The sequence below is a fragment of the Lotus japonicus genome, chromosome 1 (genome assembly GCF_012489685.1).
Source record: "Lotus japonicus ecotype B-129 chromosome 1, LjGifu_v1.2".
NCBI classification, from domain to species: Eukaryota; Viridiplantae; Streptophyta; class Magnoliopsida; order Fabales; family Fabaceae; genus Lotus; species Lotus japonicus.
Genome location: NC_080041.1, coordinates 36,770,042 through 36,797,576, shown reverse-complemented (window position 1 = coordinate 36,797,576; position 27,535 = coordinate 36,770,042). Strand labels below are relative to the sequence as shown.

Here is a 27,535-nt window from a genome sequence, read left to right as displayed (position 1 = left end):
CCTATATTCACACTCACAGTCACAAGTGTTGGTGTGCGTTGTTTGGTGTAGAGTGAGACCGTGAGTGTGGGGTTAGGGTGTCTATTCACATTTCCCATTCTCCACTATCACCACCGTTCTCGCCGCCGATCATTCTCCGTCACGGTCACCGCCGCCACCGCACCACCCCCTCATATACATACGCATGTGATACTGCTTAGATGGTGAACAAAAAGCGAAATCCTCGCTCCAAACAGCCGCCGCCGGCCACCACAACCGACCCGAACGCGGTTTCCGATGAAGCTATCAGAATCGTTACTTCTCAATCCGCCGCTGTGCCGCGCTCCGCGATCAAAGCGGAGTGCGAGCGAGCCCTAACTGCTCTCCGGCGCGGCAACAACGCTCGTGCTCTGAAGCTGATGAAGGATTGCTGCTCCCGCCACGAGAATTCGCCTCACTCGGCGTTCCTCCACCGCGTCCACGGCACGGTGTGTGTCAAAGTCGCGGAGGTTATGGACGACCCGAACGCGAAGCAGAGGTACCTGAAGAACGCCGTCGACTGCGGGAAGAAAGCGGTTGAGCTCTCGCCGAATTCGATCGAGTTCGCGCATTTCTACGCGAGCTCGCTCTATGATACCGCGAGCGATGGCGGCGAGTATGAGGAGGTGGCGCATGTGTGTGAGAGGGCATTGGCGGTGGAAACCCCTAACGACCCGGCGAAGGAGAGTTTGCAGGAGGAGAGCCAGCAGAAGATACAGACGGCGGAGGCGCGTGTGGCTCACGTGCAGAGTGAGCTTCGGCAGCTGATTCAGAAGGCCAACATTGCTTCATTTTCGTGCTGGATGAAGACATTGGGCAATGGGGAGGACAGGTTTCGGTTGATTCCGATTGGTAGGACCAGTGAGGAACCAGTGGATGAGAGGCAGGTTCAGGCTAGAAGGGGGAATGAGATCAAGAAGGTGATCAAGTCCCCTGAAGAGAGGAGGAAAGAAATCGAAGTTCGAGTTGCGGCTGCGAGGTTGTTGCAGCACAACAAGTCTGAGCCGCCGCCGCCGCAATCTCAGGATGATAGGGATGGAACTCATGAAAGGGCAGTGGATACATACTCTTCTGGTAATAGAAGAAAGTATGGACATGCTAGAAACAATGGGTCTTCGGCTGAGAGGGAGGGTTTGGTGCGCTCCTATTGGAATGGGATGAGTTTGGATATGAAGATGGGGTTGCTTAGGGTTAAAGTTTGTGATCTCAAGTCACACTTTGGGTCTTTGAAGGATCCTTTGCCAAAGGAGGTTTTGTCCGAGGCTTTGTCCTATGCTGAGGTTAATAGAACTTGGAAGTTCTGGCTTTGCTACTGTTGTGGGGAGAAGTTGCCGAGTGCAGAAGCTCATGGGCGGCACGTTGTGCAGGAACATATGGGGAATCTCGCCCCCAAAATGCAGAGGCTTTTGCCCCAAAATGTTGGTAGTGAATGGATTGAGATGATTCTTAATTGTTCTTGGAAGCCTGTGGATGTGGCTGCAGCTATAGAAATGATTGTAAATAGAGAAAAATTCAGAGATTCTTCATCACATTATGATTCTTACTTGGGTCGTCCTAGAGACGGGTACATTGATTGTTTTGAAGACGCAAGTGACATTTACGATGATGAAGGAAGTACAAATTATAGTGTTCACAACTGTACAACAGAAAATACTGACTATTGTAAAAGTGAGGAAAATGATATTAGAGGTGGTGTTGAAGCCGAAGGGTCTATAACATGTAACTTCGCTGATAGTTGGCCTATATCCAATGACTCTGAACGTGCAAAACTGCTAGGGAAAATTCGTGCAGTATTTGAGGTGCTTATTAGGCACAAATGTCTTGCTGCTAATCATCTTAGCAAGGTCATACAATTTACGGTGGATGAGATACAGGGTCTTATTGGCGGTTCTCAACTCCTAAACTATGGTGTGGACCAAACACCTATGTGCATTTGTTTTCTGAGAGCGGCCCAGCTCAAGAAGATGCTCCAATTTTTACAGGAAGTATCTTATGCTTGTGGTTTGGGTATCTACACTGACAAAAGTAATAGTCCCATGGATGATTTGCACAATGCCAGTGAAGTTCCTGAGATCAAAGAGAAGATTGTTCTCAATGGAGATGCATCATGCCTCCTACTTGATGAGTGTTCACTACCAACACAAGTCACTCTTGGTAGAGCTCAGGGGATTGTATTGGATGACGCATCTGCCCCGACTTCTACTAATGGGGTTTCACACAATACCGATGCTTTGCTATCATGGATATTTTCAGGTTCACCTAGTGGGGATCAATTGATATCATGGATGCGCACAAGAGAAGATAGAAGCCATCACGGAATAGACATTGTCCAGATGCTCGACAAGGAGTTTTATCACCTACAGAGCCTCTGTGAGAAGAAGTATGATCGTTTAAGTTATAAGGAAGCTTTGCAAGAAGTAGAGGATCTTTGTCTTGAAGAAGGTAATAGGAGGGAGAATGTTGGTGGATTCGTCCAGCAAAGCTATGAGTCTGTCCTAAAAAAGAGGAGAGATGAGCTCATTGAGAGTGAGAATGAGGCGATGTATGTTAGCAATAGGTTTGAAGCAGATGCTATTGCAAGTGTTCTGCAAGAAGCAGAAGCAATTAAAGTTAATCGATTTGGGTATGAGGAAGCTTATGCTAATGTAACTTCTAATTTACGTGATTTGGAATCTGGTGAAGAAGATGAGTGGAGAACGAAAGAGTATTTGCATCGAATGGATAGCTGTGTAGAAATTGCTGTTCAGAAACTGAAGGAGCACTTATCTATAGAGGTCAGCAATAACACTTCTTTCTTTCTTTCCTTCTTTGTTTTTTGATAATAAATATTGTCACAGCTCTACCATATGACAAATGCAAGATTGACCTTGTTTCTTGATGTTCTGACGTGCTCATTTACTATGCAGCTTAGCAAAATTGATGCACGAATAATGAAAAAAGTTACAGAGATGCAGAAATTGGAACTCAAACTTGGGCCTATTTCTGCTTATGATTATCGAGTGATATTATTGCCTCTAGTGAAGTCATACCTAAGGGTTTGTATCCAAACTGCTGAAACTTGCACTGCTGCCTCACCTTTCGTTTAACTATATGTGCCTTTCTTTTGTTTGTTTAGGCTCTTTTGGAAGATTTGGCAGAGAAAGATGCGACAGAGAAATCTGATGCTGCAAGAGAAGCTTTTTTGGCTGAACTTGCTCTTGATTCTAAGAAGATTGTTAAAGGGGGAAGTGAGAACACAAGACATTTGGAGAAGACAAAAGACAGGAAGAAGAATAAAGATCATAGAAAAGCAAGAGATTTAAATGTGACCATCGTGCATATTGAATTGATTCATACTGGGGCTTATTCCTCACAACTGACTGATATTTTTCTTTCTTGCAGGCTTCACGTGGTCATGAGCAGCTCTTGCTTCAAACTGCAATTCCTGAGTCAGTATATGTTTCTGTTCTTAGATCTTTTCATGTTGTTGTTATTATTATTATTATTATTATTATTATTATTATTATTATTATCTAGTCTTTTGGAGACATGGTGACTTCTCATGAATGGTTTTGATGTGCTTCTGCTGCAGTTCCTATCCAGTTTCATCTGATAGCAACTATCTAGACTCTGAGATGGTTGTTTCAATGAAAGGTGATGACTTGGATCCACAAGAAGAGGAATTTAGACGTAAAATTGAGCTCGAAAAGGAGGAAAAAAAACTTGAAGAAACTTTGGAATTTCAGCGGAGGATAGAAAATGAAGCTAAACAGAGGCACCTTGCTGGGCAACAAAAGAAATCATCTGGGACATATTTAGAGAAACTGGCAGACAGAACTCAAGATTATGAATTGAGGGCGGATGTTGATGTCCGAGGTGTAAATGAACACATAAGACCACCTATGCTGGTATGAATCTCTTTTTGAGTTTGTCCTATTTCTATAAGAGAAGAAGATTTCTGGTTGGTAGTCAATAAGTTATTGTTGCTGGGAACTTGGACCTTTGAGGCCTTTTGCAGGAAATACACCTCTGAACTTGCATACTTTTTCAGGTACAGTGCCCTAGCAATACGGATGGCGTGCTTATTACCAAAACAAATGGATCCATGGTACCAATTAAATCTTCACCTGATTTAGCTGCCCAAAAGAATCTTTGTATGCATCATTCAAAAGATAGGCAAGGTTGGTAATCATTTTCAAATGTGTCTTAAAATGTAGTATTTATGTATTTTATTTTCCTTGCTTGATGTTCTCGTCATTCTCTTTATTCCCCAGCAGATTTGGCTAATGGAATAGTTACGGAGAATGGTCTTCGCTTTCCTGATCGTCCTGTAGGAAAAAATCATAGGCGACATAAGAATTCTTCTAGATTAGTAAATGGAAATTTGGAATCTATTGGAATGGAAAAAGAGAATGAGGTTACACATACTGACAATCACTTCAGAGAGAAGGCTAAAGTCCACAACAACCAAGACGCTAATAATGGTTAGTTCTAATCTTGCCAGCTTGCCCATCTCTGGCTGCTAGTTCATGGTACTCTATAGATTTCACTGACAATTAGCGTACATTAATGCACTAAATTTAAATATTTAATGAGTCCTTGTGGAAGTATTTCTCTTGTCAAGGTCATTTCCGTGCTATATATGCTAGGATGCACAGATACGGTACTGGGTACGGATATGGGTACATGATATGAGAATTTTTAAAATCCTAGGTACAGGTTTAGTGTATATAAATAATGAAATAAAAAACTATATATAAATATGATCAAATTTTTTAAAAGATAGAAACAGAGTATACATTAAAATAGCATTCGTGATCTGAGTCACTATTTGAATGCATATTCTTAAGACTTAACTGCATGTTTGGCCGCTAATCTATCACAATTGTGTGATTTGACTCTCTTATGTTTAAAACAAGCGATTTTCGTCCCTCAAGTCGCTATTTGTGGAAATTGGGTCCAGCCGTTAAGTTGCCGTCCAAAATTAGTTGGAGTTTGCTTACGTGACACTGCTATTTACACCACCTTGATGTTTCTTTGCACCACTCTGCTAATGTGAATGTGTATGTGTGATGTGTGGTGCGAATGTGTTTTATGAAACGACACAGTTTAACGCAAAAGTATCCAGAAAGTACCCAAAGAATATCCAATGAGTTCACAAAACGTTCCAGAAGTACCTTTGTATTTTTGTTTGAAATTACTTTTGGGTACATACCGGGACGTACCGACGCTTACTTGGTACGTGTACGCCTCCATGTTTGACGTGCCCGTGCTTTGGAGGCTACATCATATCTTACAATTTGAGGTTTGAGCTTTAGTTGGTTTGTATCATTCATTTTTCAAGTGTTAGAACTGTGGTTTCAATACCTCTACACCGACCTTGTAGTTTGCCTTTTACCTCCATTAGTAAATATCCGAACTTTATTGTGTGACATTGAAATTAAATTCAGGTTAATATCTAAATATTTTAATTAAAGGTATTTTATGAAGATATTTTCGGAAATATGAAACATATTGATGCTTTGATTTGCTATCAGTTTCGGGAGACTATGGATCAAAGATGGTGAAAGTGGTGGAACTTAAAGATGATGAGGAGGAAAGATTCCAAGCTGATCTTAAATTAGCAGTACGCCAAAGTCTAGGTATACTGTTTACCAGTCTCTTAATATTTTGACTTGTTACAATTATCGTATGCATTCAATGTGTTTTATTATGCTGATTTCTATATAACCTTACTTTCATGGGGTAGTGAATGCCTATTTCTCTGATATTCCTTTCTCGTTTTCTGTTTCTGTTGAATCCCACTGTTGCCTTCTTTGCTAAATCTAAAGCTATGAAATCTGTACCGTATTTTGGATATTTGATAAGATCCACAGCGTAGGACCAGGATTATGTAGGGTATGAGCTTCATCAATTGCATATTCAGTTACATCATGATGGATAACAATTCAGATTATTTTTATTATTTTCATGGAAGGGTGTAGGCATCCATAACTAGCGTAAAAAAATGGCAATCCCAACCTATACATTGAATGACAATTCTTATTTTTGAAGATGAGATGAGATAACCACAAAACTCTTTTCCACATGCAACCACGTGATATTTTAAAAACTGTCACATCGGTTCTCTTATTTTTATTCTTTTTTTTCATTTTTGGAATTAAAATTCAAATGAGTTTCTACCACATTCTTTTTTGAAAAGTATTTTTCTTTTCCAAACTATAAAACATTAATTTCAAAAAAAACTATAAAACATTGGCATATTGAATTTACATTCAAATGAATTATCTCTTAATATCAGTGTATTGAATTCGAATTCAAATTAAGTATCTGCGTATATAATTCAAATGAAATATATTATTTTCTGTTGTCCCTATCAATTCAATGTTGAAAATACAAATTTAACTCATAAGCATAATTTTACGGTTTTGTTTTTTTTAAATCAACAAACTAAAATATAACTTTATAGTATTTATCTATGCATATTATACTTAAATATAATTTATATACATATTAAAAATTATTTAACTATTAGTTTAAAATGTATTAAAATATAATTTAAAACTTGTGCACTGCATGGATTAGGGACTACTAACTAGTTTGTACTTTAATTTCAATAAATCGAGTAGGGAGCTAACTTTGGCATGGCCCTAGTGTTGTCAAATATCTGCTATGGCCATGCCATGGCGGTTTCTCGTGGCGGTTTGTTGGCTTTCTTCCATAGCATATATCCCCGCCATATGGCCACCATACTCCTCCATTATTTGTCATTTATGGCGGGATTTCAGCTTTCCGCCATAACCCGCCATCCGCAACTAACAACACTGCATGGCCCTGATCCAAGTCACTGAGCCAATCCATTGTATATTTGATGTTATAGATGTATATTAGTTTTGTGTGTGTGTGTGTGTGTATCGGGGTTGTTAATGGCGGATAGCGTAGTGTAGCGGCAAGCCCAAAAAATGCTATTTCGAGCGCTATTGCGGCGCTATAGTGGCAAATAGCGGTGAATAGTGGAGTCACTCTGAACCCCCAGGGCGCTACGCTACAGGCTATTGCGCCGCTATAGCGCGCTATTAACAAGCCTGGTGTGTATATATATAAATGTGCCCTATCCTGCACTTTAAGAAATGAGGCGGTCACACCCACAGAAGAGAATTTTTTTCCTTAATATGTATTCAAACGTTATATCTGCCCCCTTAAAATATTTAAACTACCTTCTACTATTAGTCGTTGATTTTTCTTAATGTGTTAAATTTTCATTCTCCTGACCATTATTTTCTGGTTCCGTCTCTGTTTACCTGCACTTGGAAAGACTTCTTTTAATAAATGGTATCAAGTACAATGAGTTGTATTTGTATAATATATTCTTTTCCTATTGCCATTTTTCTAGCTATGAAACATTACTGTTGCTTAACTTATATGGGTTACAAGTAAGACTTGATTGTGCATAAACTAGTGACCAAATCCTGACTGTTAGAGCAAATATTTCCAGTTTGGCTTCAATTAAATTTAATATATATTCCAACTGCGTCATAAAGCAATTCTGGGTTCATCTCGTTGAAGAATTATGGAAACATTGATGACTCTCTAACCTTGTAATAATTGATGTTTTTTAGACACACATCAAGCACATAGGAAAGTGCCTTCAGTTTCCAGTTTGAACAAGCCTCAGAGTGCTTTAGAAGTGGATAGTGTGGGTTTTCCATTGGTGGAAGAAACAGCTGAGAATGTGAATGGAATTATTGGTACTGGGCTGAAGAATGAAGTAGGTGAATATAATTGTTTTCTCAATGTTATTATACAGGTTGGTTTTCCAACTCAGTTTTGTTAAAATAGCAGCTGCTCTACCTTTTTTCATTTGATGTATCACTTTCCATAGTGAAATAACTAGTCTCTGTACAAATTCAGTCATTGTGGCATTTAAGCCGCTTTAGGAAGGAATTTCTTGGAAGATCAAGATCAGAGCATGATCATGTGGGCAATCCTTGTGTTATCTGTGCACTGTATGACATCTTTACTGCCATGGATGTTGCATCAAAGGATTCCAAGAGAGAAGCAGTAGCACCTACTTCCCTGAGGATAGCTCTAAACAATCTATATCCAGATAGTAACTTTTTCCAGGAGGTAACTTCATTCACTTAGGTTTGTTTCACTCACTGTAAAATTATTTTAACTTGACTTTTGTCAACATATCCATGCATTATGGGAAAGTGGTAAAACATTTTTTTGTGGACAATGTGACTAATACACTTACATTTGACAGTCTCAGATGAATGATGCTTCTGAAGTACTGGCAGTGTTATTTGACTGCCTCCACCTAGCATTTACTTGTAGTTCAAGTGTTTCTGATATCGAATCAGTGGAAAGCAGCTGCATGGGATCTTGGGATTGTACAAACCGTAATTGTATAGTACATTCACTATTTGGAATGGATATTTTTGAACGAATGAATTGCTATCACTGTGGTCTTGAGTCCAGGCACTTGAAGTATACTTCCTTCTTTCACAATATAAATACCAATGCCCTTCGGACAATGAAGGTATCTTTACGAAGGGTATTTTGTTTTAACATTTAACAATTTATAGATTTAATATTTTTTAGCTTCTGGAAACCTTGTTCAGTACCTTAGCTATGTCCCTTCTTAACTTTCCAGGTTATGTGTGCTGAAAGCTCCTTTGATGAGCTTTTGAATTTAGTGGAGATGAACGATCAGCTGGCTTGTGATCCAGAAGTTGGTGGTTGTGGCAAGCTCAACTACATTCATCACTTTCTTTCAACTCCACCACATGTTTTTATGACAGGTGGCTCAGTAGTTACACGTGGAATGTTGTTCTTTTTGGTTGTTTTTTTGTGTGCGTGTGTGTTTTGGGGTAGCTCCTTCTCTTGACCTTCTGCATTTTTGGAATTTGCAGTTCTAGGTTGGCAAAATTCATGTGAGAGTGCTGATGATATAACAGCAACTGTTGAAGCCCTGAGCACTGAGATGGATATTAGTGTCCTTTATCGGGGTTTAGATCCTAAAAGCACCCATAGCTTGGTTTCCGTGGTATCTATTCGAATGATATTATTATATTATTTATTGAATGTTAATGTTTTACATGTATTGTTTGTTGTGTTTGTCTGAGAGGTGAGACATACCTTTTGTGACAGAAGGGGATACATGCAGCGTAAAACTTCATAGTTAATTTTTTTCAATAGTAGATTTTATGCACAATCCAGCAGCTTTAGGCATTCAAATTTCATATTTCTTCGCTGCTTTTTTCTCTCTGCAAAACCTGCACTCCACCCTAATTTAGTATTTTACTTCACGAGCTTTATAAATCACCCTAATTTTGTGTTGTTTTGTTTGATAAGTAGCCATTTTTCAGATGATGGAGTGAGAGTTCTACATTAAATTACTGGTTCAATGATGCTCTGCTATGCCATTTTTTTCATGCTCTTTATGTGCCTAATTTATTTTATTCAAACTTGTAGGTTTGCTACTATGGGCAGCATTATCATTGCTTTGCATATAGCCATGACCATGAACAATGGATTATGTATGATGATAAGACTGTCAAGGTGAGTATAATCTTTGAACAAAAGAAAATTTGTTTTGTACTTCTTGCTTTGTTCAACGTTTTCCTTCAATGTCCAGATAATTGGTGGATGGACTGATGTTCTTCAAATGTGTAAACGAGGGCATTTACAACCCCAGGTTCTGTTTTTTGAAGCTGTAAATTAGTTTTCTGGCTGAACTGATAACATCATTTACTGGACTGAAGAACATTGAGTTTGACACTTTGGCATCCAACTGGTTTATGGTAAGGCCTTGTTTATGCAGATGCATTTCTGCTTACACATGTGGCTTTGGAAATCAAAGCAAGTTTCAGTGATGTCAACAAATTTTGCTATGCGTTCTCAGTTGGGATATACATTTAAAATTTGTGAAACAATTCACATTCACAGTTTTAACAGTAAAACTGGTTCTCTGGGGAGAATCATATCCAAATCATTTTGTGACTCAGTGGATGAAATTTGACATTGAAGAGCCCGGATCATGGTGTATGGTACTGAGCATTGCTCATCACAATTGGTCTATTTTCAGAATATCTCATTTATTGGATCCATCCAATGGTTTTGGATGAGGAAAAAAGCACCACAATCAGTTGAGGTTTGCAAGCTGTGTGAAGACCTTAGGCTGTTTTATGATGGAGATAATTGCTAATTGTTGGCGAAAACACATACCTTTTGCAGGAGGGTTGTTAGTTGTTACAGTTTTTTCCCCTCTTCTGAACTCAACCCCCACAAAAAATAGAATGAAAAAAAAAAAAAACAGATACTTAGAGAAGATATGTATAGCTCATGTACAATGGTCAATACGGATGAACAAGGTGTTTTGTGTGCTGATCTTTTGATTTACTAGATGCAAGTGTCCCCTCTTTCATGATGCCTGTAAATTGTGAGGAACTTGCATCCGTTGTATCCGTATCATTGTATTCTTTTTTGACTTCCCACTTCGGGTTTGGGGAGGGGTGGTTACACTATCCGTAATCCGCACAAGCTGAGCTAAATGAAATTATAGTATCAAATAGCTTTAGTTACAGATTGATAATAGTAGAATTAGTGAGAGAAAAACAGGGGTTCTGGTAAATTGTGTCCTATATTGCTGACAATTAAGGTGGATTATTATTATACTTCACTTATTTAGATGTGTTATTATATTTCGTTGTTCCATGTATGTTCTGAAGGTGTGTAATGCTGCATCCAGAGGCTGTGATCTCGTTGCAGTTTGAGTTTACCGAATATTTTTATTTTCATTACACCGTTTCCTTTTTTTATGCTGTATACTTGTGTTCGAAAGGAATTTCTGGTAAACATTGACACCCTCTCGCTTGTAACTTTGATGCAACCCATTTGTGCTACTTCCTCGGATGATTATGTTATATCACTAAAAAAAACCTCAACCTAGGTTCCACAGGCTTACATGGAAGGATTCCCTAGTCGGATAATTAGCACTTAGCTATCACACATATTCATGATGGGGAGTGGAAGCTAGAGCTGTTATCCACTTCTCTTCCGCAGTTTGTTCATGACAGGTTAAGGCGATTCTCATTATTAATGACATATTGGCGGATATTTGGATCTGGAAACCACGTTCAAAAGGCTTCTATAGAGCTGATGCTTATAGTTTAGCTATGTTGTCAATGTGCTAGTTAGTTTGGATGATGTTGGTAATCATGGATGGAGGACGATTTGGAAAATTAAGGCTCCATAAAGTGTTCGTTTGGCTGATATTGCAGGGGGCTCTCTAGGTTAGTGCTTACAGGCATAGGTTGAATATCACAAATTCGTCGGCCCGGCCATGAAGTATACACGGGTATGAGAACATCCTTAGGGACCATCCTCAATAGCGGGGAGGATCATGGAAAAAATAAAATTGAGGGAGCCAAAATGAAATTAAAATACATAAAGCAAAATATTTTTTATTAGCAATAAATATATATGAACACAAATAGTAAAAAACACACTCATTAATATACATTTTTTTATAAGCACTAATTAATATACATGAGCATTTGAAAAATAATTATAATTTATTTTAATAACCTTTAAAATTTACTTTTCATTTTCTTCAATTTTGGATTCTTATGTCATTTTTAACCTTAAAAATATTATGATTATTTTATTCTTAATTATTAATTTTTGAGATAAATTTTTTTTATAGGCAAATGTTAGTGGTTAGTTGTTAGTAATTACAAATGTTCTTACTCAAGGTCGAACCCTGGACCTCCATCTCTAACACCTATTTCTACCCTTAGCTCAACCAAGTGAGTTACCCCCCACCCAATTTTTGAGATAAAATTATCACAATTATCTGCTATTATTATATTAAAAAATAGAGATTAATTTATATGCACCGATACTGTAAATAAGTTTTACACAATCATGCAATCATATCCCTCCATTTTGTTAGCTTATTATTACTTTTGAATTTAATGATATTTAAAATAGAAAATGAAATAATGTGATTGAATGACAGTGTAAAACTTTTTACACCGTCAGTACCTTGAAATTAATCACTAAAAAGTATTCCAAAGTCTTTTTTTTTTTTGTTACGCTAAGAAAACATATGTCGATGTAATTTGCTGATGTGGTAAATGATCTAACAAACTAGTAATATAAAATTAAAATCAAGACTAATGACACATAAAAAGATTTAAATGTAGTCTCAAATACATATTTAAAGAGTAATAGAAAAATAAGGGGTTAAAATCTATAATCGTCCCTGTACTTTGAGCGAGTTTTGAAAACCGTCCCTCGCCGGAAAATTATCTGAAAACCATCCTCAGACTATTAAAAATAATTTCAACCCATCCCTCTGGCCGCCTCAGGTCCGGCCAGCTCCTTACGTGGCTGTCCACGTCAATTGGGCTAAAACATATAATCGTCCCTGCACTTTGAGCGAGTTTTGAAAACCATCCCTCGCTAAAAAATTATCTGAAAACCATCCTCAGACTATTGAAAATAATTTCAACTCATCCTACAAAATGCACAGCAACACAGGACATGAACAAGCAACACATGGTGATGAACAAGCATGCATAATTTCAAGCAAATTTCAAGTTTCAAGCATCACTAAACACAAATCGCACACTGTCAATTCGAACAAACGAAACCCTAAAATAGAAACAAGGTAGAAACAATCCGATTCAACTCCAAAATAGAAACCAAGAACAACAGCACACAACTCACAAAACCAACAACAACAACACATGCTGCTCGCAATTCGTATTCAACACCCTCTCAACAACAAAAACTCTAACTTTCAATGGTTAAACGAGAAGGATTGAGAACAAACCTCACAAGCTTCCTTCCCAGTTCTTCGTCGCAGCCTCGGTGTTCTTCGTGTTCTTCGTTGCCTACTTCGTCCTTAGTTCTTGAAATCACCTTACCCAGTTCTTCGAAGGGTTCAAACGATGATGGTGAATGCAAAGGAGAGGGATGTGTTTCGGACATAAGCTCAAACAGAATGGATAATATGTTGATTTTGTTGTTTAGAGCTAATTAGGGGGGAAACTAGGGATTTAGGGTTAATTTGGTTTAGGGTTAATTGTGTTAATTCAGATAATTATGACATATTTTAAATTAAAGAAAAAAGACATGTAATCCTCATTAATTGAAGTGGACAACCACGTAAGGAACTGGTCGGACCTGAAGCGGCCGAATGGATGGGTTGAAATTATTTTCAATAGCTCGTGGATCGTTTTCAGATAATTTTCCGGTAAGGGGTGGTTTTCAAAACTCGCTCAAAGTACAAGGACGATTATATAAAAAAAATCCACGTCGGGTCTCATTAATTGATGTGGACAGCCAAGTCATCGATTGCTAGACCTGAGGCAGACGGAGGGACGAGTCAAATTTGTTTTTAAATGTCTGAGGATGGTTTTTATATAAGTTTTCGGCGAGGGACGGTTTTCAAAACTCGCTCAAAGTTCAGGGACGATTATAGTTTTTACCCCCCACTATCTCTTCCATCTCATATTCCACCCATTTATTTTATGAGTTTAATGGATATGCACTGACAGTGTAAAATAGCTTTACACAGACATCCAATTGAATTCTGCCAAATCAGAAAATATCTTATTCTTTTAATTAAAATTAAAGTCAAATGTAGTTATCTCTCCTATGTGGCATACTTTAATTGGATGACTGTGTAAAACTATTTTACACTGTCAGTGCATATCCATTAAACTCTTATTTTATTATATCTTTCTTACTTTCTTTTTCTGAAAGTTCTTTCTTACTTTCTTTCCACATAATAATCGTATATATCTCTCATTTATCTCATTTTTTTTTCTTATCACATATACAATTTTAAAAAAGTTTGGGAGCCCTAAAAATTGAAGCAACCTACTGCGCCTATATAGAACCCTCTGATCTAATTGTGAATGCCAATTGTGAGTTCGTTCCCCTTCACGAAAACAATGTCAGCAGATACATACTTACCGGAGGAGTGCTGGGAATATATCTTCACATTACTGAATCAGCCGCAGCAGCAGTACTTGGAGCCTGTCTCCCTCGTCTCCAAGCAATTCCTCTCCATCACTAACCGCCTCCAATTCTCCCTCGCCATCCACGACCACCCACTCCCCTTACTTCCCCACCTCTTCCACCGGTTCCCCAATCTCACCTCCCTCGACCTCACGCGCTTCCACGGTGAGCTCGACGCGCTTCTCCTCCAAATCTCCCGCCACCCCTTGCGCCTCCTCACATCGCTCAAACTCTCCCACAATCAAACCACGTTCCCAGCACACGTCGTTAGAGCCGAAAGTAGCAACCTCCGCCAGTTCCTCTGCATAGTTGTTGCTGCTGAGGCGGCTGAGGAGGAAGGTTTTTTGAGATTGAATGTTGTTCTTGGTGATGGAGGAGGAAGGAGAGCTTGGTTTCTTGTCTGGGTTCAATTTGGGGATGGGGAAGATTTGTAATTGGGTTCAATTTGGGGATGAAAGGGTTTAATTAGATTATTAGGTTAGTTTATTATTTAGATTATTAGATTGTTTAGTTAAAGGATTATTAGATTATATTTTTATTAAATTTTTTATTTTATTTTTTTCTGATTAAATAATTGAGTTGGAATTTTTTTTTTTTTTTTTAATTAAAAAAATTATAAAAGCCACGTGTAATTAATGACTATGGCAAAATTGAGGTCTGGCAGCATTTGGCCTTAATTGAATTAAAAAAAATTTCTTAGGGACCTAATTTGATGCGAAAATTTTACATGCCCTAGAACTGAATCCCTTTAAAATTTTAGGGGCATTTTGATGTATTAAGCCTAATATATATGATAGATAATGTGATAAGGAAAGAAGATAGAGATAGGAAAGGAAAATGAGTGAAATTGAGATATAAGAGAACGTGAGGTGAGAATGAAGTATTTTGCCTTAGTTTTTATGAAATACTAGTACTTTTGACCCGTGCGATGCACGGGGATATTTATTTTGTTTTTTGTGTTATTAATTTAAAGATATTTTACTGATTAAAAGAACAAAAAAAATTTCGATGTACCAAAAAAAAAATTGAAAGAACAAAATTTATTTTAGATATAAGAAATCATAAGTTTGTAAGAATTTTTTTGGTAGTGTATGTTTGTTTTTGTTTTTTTAGTTGCTATTTTTTATTTTATCTTTTGTATTCATTTTTGTTTATCACGTGAATTCGTTAAAAATCTGTGTAATTTTTGCTATGTTTATTAAAAAATAATTATGAATGAAAAGAATAAAATAAATTTCAGATATAGAAAAACAGAAATTTGCAGGTTTTTTTTTTTTTTTACTGAAATCCTCGATTGAGGGTTATGTTAAGTAACATATTTTTTTGCATCTACAGCATTGAGAATAATGATTGCTGTGATGATTTTTCTGAAATAAAAGAAAATAAATGGGGAAACATAATATGAAGTCATAATATGTAACCACTAAGTTTTACACTGCTATTCCCAAAATTTCAAATATGAAAATGCATGATCTTGTTCTAAAACCTATGAAAGATTGATTAGCCTTAACTAATCACTGAACATTGTCACTGCTTAATTCATGCACTGGTTAGCTCATTGACATAATTCCCCCTGATTATGGCATCACCTTCTTCAACATAGTAGCTCCTCTCCTTCTTCAATCATCCCAAAGGAACCTTGACCTTAAATGGCCAAAGGAAGGTTGTTTGCCTAGCCCAACAGTGAGGATCCCATGGATAAGGTCTCATAATTCCATACTTACCCAGAGCCTCCCCAATAACAGAGTTATCAATCAGGGCAGTTCTCTGCTTGAAGGTGAAACAATAACAGAGATAGTTATACTTTCCATACTTGCACTCTACAGATTTGGGCTCAACTTCGCAACATGTTCATTGTTGATTTGCTAACTTTAAGAAATACACCATTAAAAATCTGTCTCAATCTCAACAGTTGCAAGATCCTCCTTGTCTTAGGATGCAGGGGATTAATCCCATGGATGCGAATAATAAATAAGAGCTTAGCATCAGGATCAACATAAAATCAACTTTTCAACTTTCCCTTACATTTCAATCGAATCAATTACTTTTTCTGCTCATTGCACTCCTTGGCATACTGCTTAACCTTGTTGTGGCCAGCTTACAGCTCTCAGCTCTTTTCTTCTTAGCAGCTTCAAGCTCCTACTTTTTCACCAAGGCACATTCCTCTACCCACTTATGCTTTTCCGGGGCAGACTCTGGAATAGATGCCTTCACCTCTTCTACTTCTTCAACGCAATGTCCTACCTGCAAAGAGAGTTTGATCAATAATGGTAAACAATATGAGCCAAGAAGAGGTTTTTAACTTAGATGTTCATATAACTTTACTATGGAATATGTATATGCATTTCACATAGTAAAGAAGAACTTACCTAGAATAAATGACCCTTGAATGACTGAGTCCCAAAATAATTTGTACACTTGATGCTACTATTGTTTCACGTTCAACTGCTCTCAAGGTCAGCACTAAGAAATTAAAAATTGATTTGGACCAGTCCTCGTCAAATAACATCAACATAGCTTATCAAAATAGTGATGGCTGAAGAATTACAACAACCCTAACAAAAGTCATGCCATAGACCAATCACTTTTCAGTTTTTGCATCCTTCCATGTCTCTATGATAACTCCAGGAAAGCATGACTTTCTTTGAAGTTGTTCTCAAATCACAACATTAAAATCAGGGACTGTTTTCAAACACACTCAGAAATTGCTTACTTGTAAAAATGGAAAACTGTTCGTAATTTAACATGATAACCTCCGATGTTCAATCTTGAAAATTTATAAGATAAGATCATAGGATTTACCAAGAGGCTGATGAACCTCTCGCCTCCTTCTTGGCGGATTTCAAAGAAACCCTCCTTAAAATTTAAAAAATATTTTAAAGGTCTAGTCTCATCGAAAATGCAAAATGATGCCTCAAATATTACATTTGATTTCTTAGGTGGATATAAATATTGATTATCAAACAATACATTAACACAGAGCATAACTTTTTAGGATTCACTGTGACAGTGATACCAGGAATTCTATGCTCTAGAGCTTTTTTCACTTCATTCATTCATCCTACACATATGTTACATGAGATGATACTCCATTTATTAAAATAGTAATTTATAACCAATACACAACACCTCAATTAAAAATACTAAATAGATAAAGCTAATGCTTAATGGTTAGATAACAAAATAATGGTGGCCCTTAAACATACTTAATGCTCCTTAATGCATAATAACTCATGACCATTCATTTTCTAATTAAAAGTGAATTTATTTCTAACCGTAACTCCCGTTTAAGTGGCTAAACATAGTAATCAAAACAGAAGCCACAATGATTAAATATCAATATAATAAAGGTATATTATGAAGTGGTAAGAATTTTTGTTTAGAATCTCATTTCAACATCACTTTAGTTCTTGTGTGATTGAGTTTCTATATAGGACTAACCTGAAAAAATAGAACTAACCTCCTAGGACTCTTTCTAATTAAAGGCTAATAATCTATGCAGCAAAGATATATATAACATGACCAATATTTTAGTGACTTTCCAAATGAAATCTATAATGGAAAAATTTGTCAAAAAGAATCATATAATCATATAAATAAATGTCTAATAAGTAATAGTAGCTTAATATATATTTGTCTAATATGAAAAAGGAGAAGACTTTCCACTAACGTTTGAAGTTAATCCACTAAGAATTGGCTCGTAGCAACTGTGATTTCTTGAAGCTGAAAAGGCTATAAATGGTTTTTTATAACTTTCATGATCTGTAGTTGATAATCTCCACTACAGATTCATATATCCAAAAAAATTCGTGGCCAAAATAAGAATGGTGAATAATAAATGCAGAAATAGGGTGTAGTTGAAAGGGATCTTACCGGTGTTCTGGTCGGATTGGGCGCCATCACCGAGTCTCTTCAGATCTCCCTCGACCATGCTAGGCTCTTCCTCATCGTCTCCTCCTCCTCCTCCAATCCGATATTGAGCCCGTCGTCATCGCTGGGGTCGGATAAACCGATTGAGTGCAACATAGGAATAATAGATGCAGTGGGGAGCAATCATTCAGAATTGGAAAAACCACTTTACAATTAACGAAACATAAAATAAATAGAAATTGATCATTACCCAACAGTTCAAACTTCAAACTCCAAACATATATAGCAGTACTAAAAAATGAACAGTGCCTCTTGAAATGAAAAATCCACAATTCTTCCTAACCCATTAACCAAAACAAAACCACAATTGGAGAGTTAATGGGGAAAGAACTAAAAAATAAATGAATAAAGTTTATTTCATCACGAATTGCAATCTAAATGGCGGCATCCATGAAACAGAACACGCAGATAGAATTGAACCCTTGAATCTTAAAAGAAAAATGATGGGAAAAGAGAAGAGAATCATGAATAGGAGCACCTTGTTTTTCTTGAGCCTCTTGACGGCTACGCGATCCCCATTGGCCTTTATCTATTCCAATATAGGTGTAACCCAATAGGCTTTAGTTCTAACTTACAATTGAAACGGTTGTCCTGAGAACTCCCTAAAAATTTTGTATTGATTATCCCTACATCAGTAGTTGAGTCCAAACTATCTCTCCAAGTTCCTTAGCCCAACAACATAATCACACATATCGAAAATCTCCTATAATGGATACAATGAAAGATTAAAAAAAATTCATATACAAATGCAAATACTAAATTTTTTCATCTGACATGCTACTAAATTGCAGAATCAAGAGGTTTGCCACACCATATCCTCCCCAATTAAACAGTTCTCATATACATATGCAAAGTTCATTTCTATATTCTTGGTTAAGTGACCTCCTTGCCAACACTCCACCCTTTACCTTACATTTCAATGTTGCTCAATTTGACTATGACCCTACGCCATGTTTTGCCACCACAGATTTCACACTATGTCAAGTGTCAAGGATTGATCAATTCCCTTCGGATAATTTTGAAAATACAGCATGAAGCCATCCACCAAAAATGAATATTGATGATTATACCTGCAAATAAACATGGGCATAGTAAGTCATGCAAATACAACAATCAAGCATAGACTCACACAACATCAGATATTAAGGGTTGTTCAAAAATAAAAACATCAGATATTAAGGGCTCCATATATCAGACCACCACGGAACAAAAATAATAAATGATCACAGCAAGTCAGCAATTGTCCATGCAAGAGGAGAAAATATAAAACAATTATAGCAAAATTCTCAATGTATTAGAGATATGAGATATCTATAGGCAAAAGATCAGCACCCACTTCACACGATATTAAGCTAAAATAAAAGCATCAGGAACACATTATTGCTGCATCTGGCCCCTTTTGCACAAATTCACAATTGGCAAAGCCACAACACTAACTCTTTGCTCAATCTGCAAAATTGAGGAAAATAAGAAAATGTAGGAGTGGATATGCACGCATCAGAAGGGCAACATTCATATAAATAAACAGGCACAAAGAAGGAAAACAAATGATGGTTCTTACCGGAGCAGAGGATGATGAGAAGCATGTATCCTGGTAACTTAATGAAAAAGAAAAATGTGGGACAGATCAGTATGAAAAAGTCACAAAAAGAAGGGATCAGAACAACTAAATGATTGGAATTCGGAATAAATGGGGTGAAATCAAGAGAAGCAATAAGGAGGAAAATCAGACGTTCATACCGGGTGGAAGACGGTTCAGTATCTCCTAATTCCAAAGTTCAGACTGTGAAAACAGAATCTTCATTGAGAGAAGAGGCTCTCTAACCGGCGCATATCTTCCGTAGAGCCTCTATTATAGTCGCCTCCCCTCCGCTTCTCTCATCTTCCTTCATCCCTCCAACCAAACCGAAAAGACATAATAGATGGAGGGCAAGGCTCCACAATTAATTTCTCCTTCAAGTGCCTCTCTCTTTTCCCTTTCAGCTTTTCAGAAACGAACGATTGAAAATACGAAAGGTTGTCTTGTGAAGAATCAAAAAGTAAGCCCAAGAAAGAGAAGAATGTGACTACAGATGAATAGACGGCTGAGATTTCATCTTTGGAGAATAATATTTAACTTTACCAAACTATCCATACATGAAATTAAATCTCATCTTTTACTCAGTCTTTTCCACACCCACCATATCCGGATATTAACTAACTCAGTTCTGATCATCACACCATCACAATAATGCAGCCAATTTCATAACTAATTAATTACAATTGCCTCGATCGATAGTCTAGAATTTCTTCATGCATTTATCATTCTGGATTTAACCATGACCCTTAAGGGTGGAGTAACCCTAGCATGTGCAGCATGCAAACACCAGAGGAGAAAGTGTACCCCAGAGTGCCCTCTTGCTCCATACTTTCCAGCAGACCAACCCAAATTGTTCATGAATTGCCACAAGTTATTTGGAGTGAGCAACATTGTCAAGATATTAAACCAAGTAGAACCTTGTCAAAAGGGAATAGCCATGGACTCTCTCATTGCTCAGGCAAATTACAGGGAAAAATACCCGGTTCACGGTTGCTGCGAAGCAATAAACCGGGTTAGGTACCAGATATGGCAAATGGAAGAAGAGCTTCTTCTTCTTCGTCACCACCTCGAGATGTGTCAGCAACAACATCATCAGCAGTCTATTCTTGAAGATGTTACTTCTCCGTTAGAATTGGGAATGACACCATGTGCTAATTCCCTCCAGCAACAATCTTACTCCAATAGCAATTGTGTGGCCTACAACAACTCATGCATCATGGATTCCAAGGATATTAATGTCACAAATCCATTGTGGGCAAATGATCACAATAGCAATTCCATGTCTGGGCAAAAGCAATTGGTTACAACACAACTTCTTTCAATCCAAGAAGAAGTTGTTGAGAATTATGATGAGATGAATCCGTTTTTTGACACAATTGACGACAGACAATCATATATCTGTTCCAAGGAGTCTTATGAATCAAGGTATTACATTGATCATTTTTTGAATAAATATAACGTGTGTATGTGCGCATTGGAATGGGATCTGAGTGCAATGTGAGTGGGTTTATATCCCAATTCATAAGAATAGTTTTTTTTTATAATGTTAATCTAGAAGTGAAGTTAATGCCTTTTTACATAGGTGACAATGAGTATCCAAACATATATAGTCTAGATAACTTTTTTTTGAACTCATAGTCTAGATAACTAAACAAATAGATTTCATACCTATTATTTTTTATTAAGATTGAGAGTAGTATACCACATAAATTACTCAAAAAGGAACATAGAAGGGATCGATGTATGCAATCAAATTTTTTATCAAGAATAAATTTCAATATAATGAAAATCATGACCTCAAGAAGCAAAACGTGTGAGCTTAGAGATTTTCAAGTTTGATTCCTGCAGCTTATTGAGGCTTATGGCATGCTAGTCTTGAAATGTTCCTTCAAAAATTTTGTAGAACCTTTTATTTAGAAAGCAAAAATTTCTATATATGTATTTTGATCATGTACATTTTCTTGCAGTACTTCAGAAGAATCACTAAAAGATACGCGAAAATGCATTGAGCATGTTGCTGAGAATGAATTGAAGAATGCTGCTGCATGCTTCAGCCTTACAAGTGTTAGCTAGCTGATCAATGAGTTGTTCCCTCCCCCTTCCCTTGAACAAAAAGAGGTGTATTTTATTTTCCATTCTCGTTTCCTTTTTGGATTCTTATTTTCTTGAATTGTAGTACATTATTTCCATTGTCTATCAATTTACATACATGCGAGACGAACACAATTTGAACCTTAATGATGTTATCCTTAATATCTTAATCCAAAAGCAGTTTAAATTTAAGTGCAGTGACATTTGGTTAATTGTTTGAATACTCTTTTTTTTTTTCCTTAATCAAGGTACCGCAAAGGCCACTACAAATCTGTTAGACTGATCATTTACTCCACGGTCAAGGCACTAAGCAGTTGAGAGCTGGTCAATGAGTTTTTTTTTTTCCATTTCAAAACCCATAACAACTTATTTAAGGGAGAAAGTGCTAAATAACTACGTCAACCAACTTGATTAATTGTTTGAATAATCTATTGTTTCCATTAGTCGACATTTTGAATGTGTCAATATTTCACAGACTAAATTTTATAATGAAAGGATAATTGTTAAGTTGATAACGTGTGCAACAACATAAAGGTGTCCACTAGGGTGGACCACCCGGTGGTTCACTGTTAATTACCGTTAGATTTTGGAATTTATGAATATTTCTTAGATGGACGACTAGGATTGAAAGGATGATAAAAGGGTAAAAATGTAATATTCTTTCTTTTATTTTAGAAAAACAAAAATGTGATAATTGTTATGCCTCATGAACCAATTCCAGATCCCTCTGCAAATTTTATTGGAACAGATAAGAAGAATGATTGTATCCGAATACATATTATGTGAGGGGTGTACGCTACAGCTAATCCTCTGCTTTCTTATTTTAATGATTACCATTAATTAATATGAAATATTGGTATTTGGGTGAAATGGAACAGGGAAGAAGCATCATTGTTCATGAGCCACAACATGTGATCGAACACAAGAACTCATCCACATCCACAAAAATGATGAAATGGAAATGCTCCTTCTCCGCTGGAACAGAGGCAGCCACAGCAGTGGTAGTGACGAAAACCCCGCCGCCTGTGTCGTCAAGTGAATTTAATTTGTAATTAAACTAAACTAGTACTGGTTATGGTTATGAACTTATGATTATGAATGAATAGGAGGAATGCTTGCTTGCTTGCCTAGTAGCTAGCTGTTTGCTTGTTTGCTTCCCTCCCTCCCTGTAACATCAAATCAAATTGGGCAGATTAGATTTGTCTTGTTCCTTCCTGGTAAATTACGAGTATTTTGGTTTTGAGTTCAATCATGAATGATGATTCTTCCAATTCATATGTATGTTGTTTGGTCATATTTCATCTTTACAAGTTGAATCCAGATTTCTCGTTCTACTTCCAGATGTTTGGAGCACAAGAACATGATCAATAGATTGGGTTAGATCTGATCTGCTATAGTGGATGGTGTGAAATATTTAGGGTTTAACACCTTTTTAACATTTATCTATGGTAATTTACTTAAACACCCTTGGTCCATGGGTGGACCAAAAAATAAAATGTGCACCCTAGTGGGCACCGTATAAAGTATAACCCCAAAAAGATCAAGAAAACTTTGTTTCAAAAAAGTGAACATACTGCTCTCTCCAATAATTCTAAGGAAGTTGTTATTCGGACCCCCCACATCTATTTAGACCCAATGAAATGCTAGAAACTCGAAAATACCCTTTCGAACACACTCTAGGAGAGCGAGTTTGTCGCACGTGCCCAAGAGCGATGTAGACGCACCTTGTACGTGCATTGTTGACACATGTACAAGGTGCGATTAATTTGTACCAGAAGTGACGTGCCAGTGTCCTCGCACTTTATAAAAGTGATCATAACGTATGCTGAGAGTGCGTGAACAACGCACTTACAATGTGCGAATTTTAACAGAAACTTGACAGACAGTAACAAAAACAGAAACAGTAAGACAACCTCAAACAGAAACAGAAATTCAAACAGTTAAGGACAATGATAATGATAGTCACAGTTTTATATTATACTAATATTACAATGCTACATTACACTTGGACTATTACAACATCACCAAGCTAGTCATCAATGAGATCTACGATTTCATCGCTTTTTGGTATGTTTTCCACGAATCTGGCCATGTGATCCAGGTATTGTTGATTGTTGGTCAATTCGCAAGTGTACGAATACCTCCGGGTTTTAAATTATCGAACCACAGGGAATTGGTGTGGCAATTCAGTTTAAGATCCAAGTTTAAGGTTGAAAAGCAAGTAAAATTCAGTTTTAATAATTGGTTGTTTCTTGAGTTTGTAAAAAGACAAGTAATCAAGTAATAAAACGATTGAAAAACAGAGATGAGATTGCCTTGGGTTCTTGTTCAACTATTTTAGTTTTAGCAAACCTTCCTATTCAATTAATCCCGAGTCTCTCCTTGATGTTCTAGCCTAGTTAGCTATCTTTCGATGCCTCGCAAAGAAAACCCTTCCTAATCAAAAGATAGGTTCAATTCCTTGATAACCTAAACATTTGCTAGAAGCACTAAGCATACAAATCAGGCCAACAAACCCCAACCCTTCCTCTATTCCTAGTAGCAAGTATAGAAGGAGTAATCTCACAACAAGTCCCAATTCTATAACAAACTATCGTTATGATTATAGAAAAGTAAGAAGCTAGCATGCATTCAAGCTTGAAAGATAAAGCATAGAAGTGAGATTCAAGGGTTTACTCAGAACATCATGAATAGAAAAGGATTGATAGCTAAAACATTCAAAGTCTTACAAAGAACCCAAAGCAAAAGGGGTTTTTAGCCAAACATGGCTATGACATTCATGCTAGAAAATAAAGATAAAACCTGGAACATAAGACCTAGGGAAAGCTCCCAAAGCTCCAGAACTCAAGCTCTCTCTTCTAACTTATGAAAATATCATAAAATGACAAAAGGTTACAAAAGAAATGACAAAAAGTCTATTTATAGGCAAACAGGTCGAGTCTGGGCGCTCAGGCGCCAATTAACCACGCCTGAGCGCCAATTCCAAGCCAAAACAAGCTCTCTGGAAGGTAATTGGCGCTCAGGCGCTCAACAGGAGCGCTCAGGCGCCAATTCCTTTCTAGCATCATGTAAACATTGATCCAATTGGCGCTCAGGCGCTCAACACGAGCGCCTGAGCGCTCTCTACATGCTAGAAAACCTCTTGACCTTCTTCTTAACTCCCCTTTAAGCCTCCCTTCAATTTTCCAAGCCTTTGACCTTCTTTCTTCATCAGTTTTCAGACCTAGCTGCTTGGGAACAAAGCAAGGAAAATATCTAGGATTTCCAAGAGTTTATTAGCACAAAAGACCCTCAATTCAAGTAGAAAAGATATGCAAGTCTTAAACTTACTTAAAATGCATGAAAGGTCCCTATAAAACTATGAAATTACCAAAACAAAGTAGAAACACAAATAAAGATAAAAATGCATGAGAATGCATGAAACACTACATGAGACTCAACAAAAAGACTCAAAACAAACTAAGAAATGACCCTAAAAACACTACTAAAATAGGGTCATCACACCACTATACTCAACGGCAGCTCGCCCTCGAGCGTAAAAAACACTCGCTTGCCCTCAAGCGCAAGAAATGCTCCCAAAACAAGTGCCCAACAACGAATACTTATCACAAAAACCGGGGGATTTAGCAACCACAGCTGGTTCCAAAAGAAAGACACAACAATCCACTTCATGCAACTTTTAGATAAAGGAGAGTGTAGAGTCCATCATGAGAAGCATATAGATCTAAAATTCCTAGGATGGTATATATATTAAGTGCACTGAGCACACAAGCAGTTCATAGGTTCTGGATATCATTCACTCAAGAGAAACCAAGATTAAACATGCACAAATTCAATGAGACTTCAAAGGGTTGAAATGTTGGCTTGGTGAAGTACAAGGTGGTTGGTCCCTAAGGAAGTCTAAAGCTTCAAGCATCTTGAGTGTGGTCCTATTAGTAACCCCGGAGCTTTCAACAACAAACTTTTTAAGCACAAGTCTCTTGGCCCCTTTTTCAACTTTCTTTTTTTTTTTTTTTTTGCACTCCAACTTTGATTAGGAGTTCTTTTCTTTTTATTTTTCTTCTTTTTCAATATTTTTCACTTGGGGCAAGAGACACTTTCAACTTTACTTAGCTCCAAAACAATGCAAGGACCAACACTCCCCAAAATCCAACCAAACATCCGTCCCAATCACTTGGCTACAACAAATTCTCCAATAAGGCTCAAATGGGACAACTAAGGACAATGTTCAAACCAACAACTCTGAAGCTCAAAAACCTACAAGTCTCAAGAATTGTACAAGTATCACAAAGCATGCAAAGAGTGAAATCAATACAGAACCAAGAAGTACAAGTGAGTCAGGATCCTCCAGAGAAAATTATATGGTGAAGGGTCAAAGATGGACCCTTATGGACTCACACCAACTCTATCCTTAAGAAACACTCGGAAGACCGAAGTCTCCTCCTCTCTTCCCCAAAGCATGCAATCACTCATCCCCAAAAGAAACACAAGTATTCACAAAAACGTTTTCAAAACTAGCAACATGTTAGAGAGCAAAACAAAGTAGAAACACAAATAAAGATAAAAATGCATGAGAATGCATGAAACACTACATGAGACTCAACAAAAAGACTCAAAACAAACTAAGAAATGACCCTAAAAACACTACTAAAATAGGGTCATCATTGATGACCCTCATTTAGTCTTGTTTTTAGTGTCATTTATTTGGACTATTTGTTTCATGCATTTTTTTTAATATCTTTTTTGTGCTTTTGTTGCGTTTTGGTAATTTCATAGTTTTATAGGGACTTTTCTTGCATTTTAGTTAAGTTTAAGGGTCTTTTGTAGTTTCCACTTATTTTGGGAGCCTTTGTGCAAATTAACCTTGGAAATTCTAGATATTTTCCCTAGTCTTTGTGTGTGCAAGCAATCAGGTTGTAACAGCTGAAGAGGGAAGGCCAAGAGGTTTGGAGGCTTGAAGGAGGCATTGAAGTGGAGTTAAGTTGAAGTTGAAGATTTTTCCAGGTGAACATGTGGCGCTCGAGCACCCCTAATCAGCGCCTGAGCGCCACCTCAACAGATACTCTGGATGACAGCTTTTGGGAGCTAGCGCTCGAGCACCCTTGTCTAGCGCTCGAGTGCAAGTGTGAACAGAAACATTTTGTTTTGGGGCTTGAGCATTGGCGCTCAAGCATGCTATTCTAGCGCTTGAGCGCCCAGTGTCGCCCATTTTGTCTATAAATAAGATTTTGTCATTTCTTTTGAGAGACTCTTGTCATATTTGATAATTTGGTTAAGTTTAGAAGCTGGGGAGAAACTTGGGACTTGTGGGAAGGTTTCACTTTGTAATTTTCAGGTTCATTTTCATTATATTCTTGTATGGATTCTCTAGCCATGCTTGGCTAGTCTTTTCATTACTTTGTAATGAAAAAGAGAAAGAGACGTAAGAGAGAAAGGGACTAAGTGTTGTGTTGAAGAATTCTTGTTATGTATCTTGTCTATTACATCAAAAGATAATGTACATATATAGCATTACATGGTAACGGTAATAATGTATATATGGAAGGGATATTAAGACAATTCATAGCATTAATATGTAACGGTCATACTTTATATATGGAAGGGATATTAAGAGAATTCATGATGGTTATTATGATTTGATTCCATCAATCAATGCTCTGCAATTACTGAGATTTGCTTCCAATGGTTTTGCTTGATTGGATACTTTATTTGTGGGATATTCTTTATTCTCAACATCCCCCCTCAAGGTTGGCAACAATGGTGGATGAATGCCAAGCTTGAAACGAAAAGTGGCATAGGAATCTTTGCATAGAGCTTTTGTGAACACATCAACAATTTGTTGAGTTGTAGGGATGCATTGGACTCGGAGGTTGCCGGCAATGACTTTTTCTCGAATGAAGT

The 27,535-nt window shown here is 37.1% G+C and overlaps 3 protein-coding genes and 1 pseudogene across 8 annotated transcripts; 3 read left to right on the top strand and 1 right to left on the bottom strand.

Moving 5' to 3' along the window:
* Positions 1-9,874, top strand: LOC130734595 (uncharacterized). 6 transcript variants are annotated; one of them, XM_057587081.1, is made up of 15 exons: positions 3-2,792; positions 2,925-3,053; positions 3,134-3,307; positions 3,400-3,446; positions 3,590-3,905; positions 4,049-4,178; positions 4,272-4,481; positions 5,535-5,639; positions 7,617-7,804; positions 7,909-8,124; positions 8,264-8,554; positions 8,654-8,801; positions 8,913-9,046; positions 9,475-9,561; positions 9,638-9,874. In XM_057587081.1, exons 1-15 carry the CDS (start codon positions 201-203, stop codon positions 9,722-9,724), a joined length of 4,854 nt encoding a protein of 1,617 aa, XP_057443064.1. In that variant the 5' UTR covers positions 3-200; the 3' UTR covers positions 9,725-9,874. The 6 variants fall into 6 exon arrangements, with proteins under 6 accessions (XP_057443065.1, XP_057443064.1, XP_057443062.1 ...); XM_057587079.1 differs by having other exon boundaries at positions 3,134-3,322; positions 8,270-8,554; XM_057587078.1 differs by having other exon boundaries at positions 4-2,792; positions 3,134-3,322; positions 4,275-4,481.
* A 4,093-nt stretch (positions 9,875-13,967) lies between these two features.
* LOC130734376 (uncharacterized) lies at positions 13,968-15,410 on the top strand. Its single transcript, XM_057586751.1, has 2 exons — positions 13,968-14,373; positions 15,370-15,410. The coding sequence occupies exons 1-2, from the start codon at positions 13,968-13,970 to the stop codon at positions 15,408-15,410; spliced, it is 447 nt and encodes a 148-aa protein (XP_057442734.1).
* On the bottom strand, positions 15,385-20,020 carry LOC130734594 (60S ribosomal protein L7-4-like; annotated as a pseudogene).
* Positions 20,021-20,131: 111 nt separating this feature from the next.
* On the top strand, positions 20,132-22,895 carry LOC130734593 (LOB domain-containing protein 27-like). Its single transcript, XM_057587075.1, has 3 exons — positions 20,132-20,968; positions 21,511-21,661; positions 22,513-22,895. The coding sequence occupies exons 1-2, from the start codon at positions 20,283-20,285 to the stop codon at positions 21,614-21,616; spliced, it is 792 nt and encodes a 263-aa protein (XP_057443058.1). The 5' UTR covers positions 20,132-20,282; the 3' UTR covers positions 21,617-21,661; positions 22,513-22,895.
* Positions 22,896-27,535: the final 4,640 nt, after the last annotated feature.

Bases quoted from the DNA above. Each gene is read 5' to 3' on its own strand.
- LOC130734595 (XM_057587077.1), top strand. From the start codon at position 201: ATGGTGAACAAAAAGCGAAATCCTCGCTCCAAACAGCCGCCGCCGGCC. The intron at 2,793-2,924 runs GTCAGCAATAAC...TTTACTATGCAG, and splicing joins AGGAGCACTTATCTATAGAG to CTTAGCAAAATTGATGCACG. The intron at 3,054-3,133 runs GTTTGTATCCAA...TTGTTTGTTTAG, and splicing joins TAGTGAAGTCATACCTAAGG to GCTCTTTTGGAAGATTTGGC.
- LOC130734376 (XM_057586751.1), top strand. From the start codon at position 13,968: ATGTCAGCAGATACATACTTACCGGAGGAGTGCTGGGAATATATCTTC. The intron at 14,374-15,369 runs GTTTTTTGAGAT...TTGCATCTACAG, and splicing joins TGAGGCGGCTGAGGAGGAAG to CATTGAGAATAATGATTGCT.
- LOC130734593 (XM_057587075.1), top strand. From the start codon at position 20,283: ATGACCCTTAAGGGTGGAGTAACCCTAGCATGTGCAGCATGCAAACAC. The intron at 20,969-21,510 runs GTATTACATTGA...ATTTTCTTGCAG, and splicing joins AAGGAGTCTTATGAATCAAG to TACTTCAGAAGAATCACTAA.